Source organism: Notothenia coriiceps, unplaced genomic scaffold, assembly GCF_000735185.1.
Source record: "Notothenia coriiceps isolate Sejong01 unplaced genomic scaffold, NC01 NC01_scaffold00037244, whole genome shotgun sequence".
NCBI classification, from domain to species: Eukaryota; Metazoa; Chordata; class Actinopteri; order Perciformes; family Nototheniidae; genus Notothenia; species Notothenia coriiceps.
This window is the reverse complement of record NW_011369945.1, coordinates 15,572,354-15,580,052: the sequence shown is the minus strand read 5'-3', so window position 1 is coordinate 15,580,052 and position 7,699 is coordinate 15,572,354. Positions and strand designations below refer to the sequence as shown.

The 7,699-nt window shown below is 41.9% G+C and overlaps 1 protein-coding gene across 1 annotated transcript in view; it reads left to right on the top strand.

Annotated features, from left to right (window-relative positions):
• Positions 1 to 7,699, top strand: part of lars2 (leucyl-tRNA synthetase 2, mitochondrial) — a 44,940-nt gene that overhangs the window by 12,946 nt on the left and 24,295 nt on the right. The window contains exons 4-7 of the mRNA XM_010794306.1: positions 5,106 to 5,197; positions 5,277 to 5,337; positions 5,457 to 5,546; positions 5,872 to 6,015. Of these exons, the coding sequence (XP_010792608.1) occupies positions 5,106 to 5,197; positions 5,277 to 5,337; positions 5,457 to 5,546; positions 5,872 to 6,015 (387 nt within the window). The remainder of the gene's footprint in view (positions 1 to 5,105; positions 5,198 to 5,276; positions 5,338 to 5,456; positions 5,547 to 5,871; positions 6,016 to 7,699) is intronic.

The following is a 7,699-nucleotide window of genomic DNA, read 5'->3' as shown; positions in this document are numbered from 1 at the left end:
ATCAAGTTGTATGGCAAATGGCCCCTTTCCAAGCTTTTCGAGCAGCTGCAGCTCGCAGTTACTTGCCATCTTGTCAATTCTGTCTTTCACCGTATTGTTTGACAGTGGTACAGTTTTTAGCTTCTCCGCCACCTGCGGGCCGCACAGTTTCTCAACCATCTGGTTGATGAGCTGCTCGCCAATGTTGTGCGGTTTCTTTGCCTTTGCTATTAAAAGTGCACATTCAAAAGAGGCCTCGGTGGCCTTCTGTGCATCGCTGCCAGCCCTAACAAACGCTGTTCTAATATCCATTGGCTTGTTTGCCTTTGCAAGGTGTTGTTTCTTTATGAAAAAGTCCCGATCACGCCCAACTGTTTCTGGGTGCATGGTCTGTTGGTGTCTCTTCATTTTGCTGGGTTTCATGCTTTCGTTGGCTAGCTTCTCTCTGCATATCACACACTCTGGGCGGGTTTTGTCCGTTCCCTCCATGAAACCGAAGTTAAGATAGCTCTCTAGGTAGGTCCTCATTTTCTTTTTGATTGCAGATGAGCTGTCATCTCCTTTACGCAGCAAACTGTTATTATTATGAAAGCTGACACAGTAACGTCAATGTTGGCGCCAATCGGAGGAGTATCANGAATCATATAAGTACATCAGGTTTCATGGAGCCAAACATTTCAAGTGCTACAAAGCACTTATATACTAATAAAGGGCTGGCTTATCTAAAGCCAGTTGAGTAGCACTTGAAATGTTTGGCTCCATGAAACCTGATGTACTTATATGATTCTGTTTTCTTCAAGGTTGTATCTTCCTTGTCGAATGCACTTATTGTAAGTCGCTTTGGATAAAAGCGCCAGCTAAATGCAATGTAATGTAATTTAATGTAATGTAATAGCCCCAAATCTTACGCCAGAATGCTGTTCATATATTTCAGTTCAGCATTCAACACTGTGATCCCCTCCAAGCTGATATCCAAGCTTTGCCAGCTTGGTATCAATACATCGCTCTGTAACTGGATGCTGGACTTTCTGACTAAAAGACCCCAGTCTGTGAAGTTAGACAACCTCTCCTCCTCCACTTCTACATTGAACACCGNTGATGGTGAGCAGAGGGTCATCCTTTGTCAAGGTGTTCATCTTTACAGATTTTTAATCTGCCTCCTGAGCGATGCCTTCTGGATTACGTATGCATAATTTGCTGCACAGAGTATCCTTTCCAGATGCTTTAGATTGCGATATCAGTGAAAGAATATGACGGTTGTTCTTTCTTCCTTCCTCCTTTTTGTCCGCGCATAGTCAAGCTGAAGAGCGACCTCTGGTTTCCACACAGTGTCTTCTCCTTGTGTTGTCCTTCGCACTTTTACACTCTTGCAGTTTAGCCAGGATTTATCTCTCTTCCCTCTTGCCTCTGAGAGCTGAGAAGTTCTTATTGCCCTGCCTGACAGTTTCCATGCGAACCACTTGTTTTGCTTTCCAAAGAGAGCTAATGTAATTAGGGCCTTACAAATACTTTTTCTTTTTCCTTTCTTTTTATCTTCATGAAATAATTCAGTTTATAAGTTCCGCCTACCTTCTTTGCGTGCAGTCCTTCCAACAGTGGCGCCAGGTACAGCTGCCAGCCCCACCAGCTTAGCAGCCCCACAGCAGACGGTTGACAGTTGTCAATTGTAGTTGAAGCTAGTTTGTTGTTTCAACTCAAAAAAAAAACTACAATTCCAAAAATTGCGTTTCTTTCTCTTTCGCTCTCTCTCTCTCCTCTCTCTCCTCTCTCTCTCTCTCTCTCTCTCTCTCTCTTTCTCTCTCTCTCTCTCTCTCTCTCTCTCTCTCTCTCCTCTCTCTCTCTTCTCTCTCTCTCTCTCTCTCTCTCTCTGCTCTCTCTTCTCTCTCGCCTTCTCCTCTCGTCTCTCTCCTCTCTCTCGCTCTCTCTCTTCTCTCTTCTCTCTCGTCTCGTCTCTCTCTCTCTCGTTATTCTGCATGATTAAAGGAAGCTATGCATATCAACGAGGCTCGGGCCACGAAGCCACAGCTGGGCAGAGGCCCGTGATGTTCGAACTCTCAATTACCTTTTCAGGCTGTCACAATCTATTACCCACAATCCCCCCCTTACTGTGCCGCTCAGCATGCAGTACCTCATCACAGCGATATCGATAGGCACATAAACACTGGCTATAGTCATCACCTTCATGGCCGTGGAGTGTGTCGGTTATGGATTTACTCCAGAGTGTGAGAAAAAGAGGCTCTACACACCAGCAGTGAATCTGTGTCAGCATGATGGAGAGACATGATGGAGAATCTGTTTCAGCAAAAACAGAGACTTTCCAAGCAGAAAGAGGAATGATAAATAACCGATGGTTGCGTTACAGTGAGAGGCAGTAAAAATGTTCACTCGTCTGGATTTAAAAATATAGTTTTATAGAGAACCAGGGGTAACAGCAAGGACAGGAGTCTCCATGGCAACTAAGCAAAGCGTGTGAGAAAAGGGATTTTATGGCAATGACCGAGGATTGTATGAGCATGTGTGAGAAAGACACATCAAGTACACCTTGGACTAAAATAATACATTATGCAGCAACACAAGGATATCAACCAGTGATCCCAAAGTCAACAGTGGTTTGTGGTTGAAGCTAGTCATGTGTTATAGAGGCTTTGTAGAAATGCCAGACACAGCTAGATTTGAGTAGATTTAGCAACTTAAGCGCTGGTAGCTTCTTTCCTTGGAAAAGAGTTGATAAAACTGGAATGCGTTTATCATCATTTCATTTTTGTAAAAATCTAGCTTTTTCTCGCTGGCTGCTGCCATGTTACCTACCAACGTTACGATGTACCCAAATGATGCAAAACAGCCCTCATATTTGAATAATAATATTGCTGAGGAACACACTGAGCCCTCAGTTTGTGAATCATTTAGATGTCAGTGCAACAGGCAGGCGGCATGTGTGCAACAAGTTTGATTATGCATGAAATTGAAAACTCTGCTCCAGCAATGTGATCATTTCACATCCTGCCTGCTCCATCTTAGAAATAACATGCAGTCAACTATGTCCTGGAACAAACAATATGATTTAGATTCATGAAGAAACTCTTTCCGTTGAACTAGCTGACAGCTGAACTGATGACTGCTGAGTAAATATTGTCTGAGGTTAATGTTGTCTAACAGAGTGGAACACGTGTACAGGCGAGCAGAGAAACGCACACGCGGGAAATCACAGTCCAATTACATCAAGCTAAGGTTTCACACGGTCGTCCTCTCACTCCATCTGTCTTTCTCACTTCTTTTCCTTAACACCTTCCTCTTCCTTCCTTCCCACTTCTCTATTCGTCAGGGAGAAATTAGAAATGCAGGAACACATTGTCACAGTAGGCTGCCTCCACCTCCTCTCACACCTCTGACATAGACAAGCATGGGCGGCTTCAGCGCTGCGGCTAAAACTGGGTGACGAGCTGACGTTTTAATCAAAGGAATGAACAAACCCTCTGAGGACCAAGTGTTTTTACATGTTCTATAAGAAATCACAAGTGTTCCATTATTGATGATCATTTTTCAAAGCAACAAGACTTAGATTGTTTCACATCCAACAGGCAGGTCTTTTCAATATCATTTTAGTACAGTATACAAATGCTGTACTTTCCTCTGCCTTTCCTTCGTGTGGCAGATGTTTGACCAAAGAAGACCTAAAATAATTGATATGATTAGTTGATCGATAAATAATCTGCAACTATGTTGATGTTCATGTCATTTTTCAAGCAGTTATGTCAGTTTCTCTGGTTTAGCTGCTGCTTTTCTGGGTTTTTTATTGTTTTTCACTGGATGTCTTCAGGGTTTGTTTTTTTTATATTTATTTTTTATTTGCATAAAAGAATTAACAGTTACAGACCATCTTACATTTAAATTGTTTTTGAAATTATACCAGGGGTTCCCAACCTTTTCCCCCGAGAGCCCACACACACACACACACACACACACACACACACACACACACACACAAACACACGCGCGCACACACACACACACACACACACACACACACACACGTAATTAAAGTTTAAAAGTCTCAAAAATGCTACAACTACTGTCACAAACTGGATGAATGTGAAGTATTTTGTTAAAGGAGGATGAAAGCGTAATTAAGGAGCACTATTGGAGTGGCTTTGATGGTTATTGTACTCAGGATTAATTAATTTGGATGCCCGCTGTATGAAGAAATTAAAGGACGGCGCAAGTGGAAACAATTCACAAAGGGATTCAACTGTTTAAAACACATGCTCAGAGTAAGCCGGATTTTGGCGATGTGTCGATATATTGCACATAAACGATCAGCACAGCCTCGTCTGCTACAGTTGTGGTTTCATCAAGTTGTATGGCAAATGGCCCCTTTCCAAGCTTTTCCAGCAGCTGCAGCTCGCAGTTACTTGCCATCTTGTCAATTCTGTCTTTCACCGTATTGTTNGCTGTATTTGTTTTATGTCCTGTATATATTCATGTTGCACTGTTGGAGGAGCCTGTGACTTCAGTTTTTCATTGCCATATCTACACTGTAGCTAACGTGCACATGCACGTTAGCTACAGTGTAGATATGGCAATGAAAAACTGAAGTCACAGGCTCCTCCAACAGTGCAACATGAATATATACAGGACATAAAACAAATACAGCTGAAAAAATAGTGCAAGAGAATGTTTTGAGATGTGCAAGTAAATACAAATAAAATAGGATTTTGGACCTTTTATTGTGCAAAATGATAAACTAGATGTGGAGTTTGACTCTAGAATATATATATGTATATATATATATATATACTGAAGGCAGACATTTCTCTGTATGTGAATGAACATCAAAAAACAAAACATTTAGCAAATTCTAATTTCAAATTCATATAATCTTGGCTTATTTTCACTTTAAATGTTCTTGATACAGGCTGAATCAGTCTATAATTGTTCTATTGATCATTTGGTCTGTAAAAGTAGTGATAAAAATTGAAAATACTTTGCAATGAGAAAGCAAACCTTCACATTTTGAGTTGAAAGTAGTGAACAGTTTGTATGTTAAATGATTTGAAATGAGTTGATTATCCATATTGTTGTTTACAGTGCTATCATGACTAATACAGATCTTATAAATTAATCCAAAGGTGTTGAATCCGATGGGTTGGGATGCTTTTGGACTTCCGGCCGAAAATGCAGCCATTGAGCGAGGTCTCGACCCAGAGGAGTGGACTAAGAGGTAGTTGAAATATCACATCTGTTCTTATAAGCGTGAATTGTTAAACATACCCTAACATTGCTGTTTTCTGTGCCGTCAGTAATATCCAGTCCATGCGGGAGCAGCTGGACAGCCTCGGGCTTTGCTTCAACTGGGACCGGGTGAGTAGGAAGTGAAGTAGAACTGAGCATCAAACAGACTGTACGGCTTTTAGATCTGATTTGCTCTCTTGTATGCGTCACACCACCCACTGCTGACATTACTCTGCTTTTCCCGACAGGAAGTCACCACTTGCCTTCCAGACTACTACAGGTGGACACAGTATCTGTTTGTCAAGCTCTTTGAAGCAGGACTGGCATATCAGAAAGAGGTAGGAATGGCCTTTGCACTAAAGTGCTTATACAGGTTTCCTTTTGAAAGGATGATATGATTGGTTTAGGTTTGAGCTCGCTGACTGCTACAGGAACAATTGAGGCAGCTCACCCATTACGGTTTGACAAAAAAAGAAGAATGGAAAATAGCAGCGCTTGTTAGAAGCTTTTTAATAATGTTTAACGAAATTGGACAACCTTGAAATAAGCCTTTTCTCTGTCTATTAAATCCAGACTACTTCCTAAGCTCTTTTTTCATTTGAACTATGTGTGTTTATCTGCATTTGTGTGTGTGTTGTTTATCTGCATTTGTGTGTGTTCCAGGCGGTGGTGAACTGGGACCCTGTGGATCAGACGGTGCTGGCTGATGAGCAGGTGGATGAAAATGGTCGCTCCTGGAGATCTGGCGCCCTGGTGGAGCAGAAGCTGCTCACACAATGGTTCATCAAGACTACAAACTATGCCAAGGTATGGCTTTGCAGTATGTGTGTGTGTATGTGTGTGTGTGTGTGTGGGAGAGAGAGCTCTGCATGATGTGTGTGACCAGTGGTGCCTGTATGGCTGGCCGGCAGCTTCATGAAGGCCAAAATGAGCATTGGGACCCTACTGATAACAATCATGGCTGCCACTTCAGAAGCAGCAGCTGCAGTCCTGCCTCTCTGGTTCTGCAATCAGACCCCTGGACAGCGTCATTTGTAGATAGAAACCAGTGGTGGCGTGTTAATGCCACCAGGAGGTCTGGCCAGCTGATGAGAAGCCTCCACCTTTGCGCACAGAACCGGCCAGCTGCAGGACAAAATCAGTCCCCCCGGAGATGTGATATGATTCACCGACAGGAAAGATGGTTCATGCAATGCAGAACATGCATTTGCATTGTTGGAGATGAAGGTGTGCGTGTGCTAACAGACACACTGCACAGGAGAAAAGTGTTTTGTTTTATATAGATGGGGAAATCACATTTTTCCAGACCATTGACTTACAGACAGTGGCTATTAAATCTTAAGTTAGTTGTTTTCTAAGTTTAGAAAAAATTGGTAGAATTGTGGTTGTTACATTAAAAGTTTTTGCTGAAACTAAGGATTGTAATTATTAATCAATCTATAAATCATTTTTTTTTTCCTATTGGTCTGGTGTGTGAATTTGCAAAAAAAAAATAAAATGCTCATCTTAATTTTGTAAAACCCAAAGAGACATTTTTAAAATGTCTTGTTTGTCCGACTGACAGCTTAAAACCCGAAGACATGTTTGTTTGTCTGTATGCGTGATTTACATTATTTGTTTTGTATAATTCAGTGGTTCCCAACCTGGGGGGGGCCGAAGATCGCAGGGGGGGTGCCAGGCCTCAGATGATTTGAGGCCAAATATCATATTTAGACTTTTTTTTTAATTATTATTTTTTTTACATATAATGGTAACGCAATACATGATTGCCACTAAAAGCCTTGTCTCTACATTACAATAAAATATAAAAAATAATTGATTAATTAATTGGAATACAAATTCAAGTTAGTAGCTATTATAGGCATAAAAAGACAGAAATGTATAATTCTATCTTTAATAGAAATGTTTCTTCTGCCCGTAAAGTGTCTAAACAATCCTTCAATTTCACTGCTACGCCGATGACATCCAACTTTATATCTCAACAAAAACCATCACCCCCACAACACACTCCACTCTCACCAACTGTCTCTCAGAAAGAAAAGCATGGATGCAAACAAACTATCTCCAACTGAACAGTGCCAAATCAGACATCATCATCATCGGCCCCCCATCCCGTACCAAAGACATCCAGAATTTCAACTTCACCATTGACAGCCACACTCTATCTCCCCCCCCCTCACATCCACACTCTATCTCCCCCCCCTCACATCCGCAACCTCGGAGTCATTTTCGACAGTCAGCTCAAATTCAACCACCACATAAATCACATCGCCAGGACCGCCTTTTTCCACCTCAAAAACATTGCCCGTCTCCGCCCATCACTCTCCTCCTCTGCTGCTGAAACCCTGATTCATGCATTCATCACTTCACGACTCCACTACTGCAATAGCATCCTCTATGGCAGTGGTTCTCAACCTGTGGTACGCGTACCACTGGTGGTACGCCAGCTCCCGCTAGTGGTACGTGGAGGAATCTGACATTAAATTTTTTT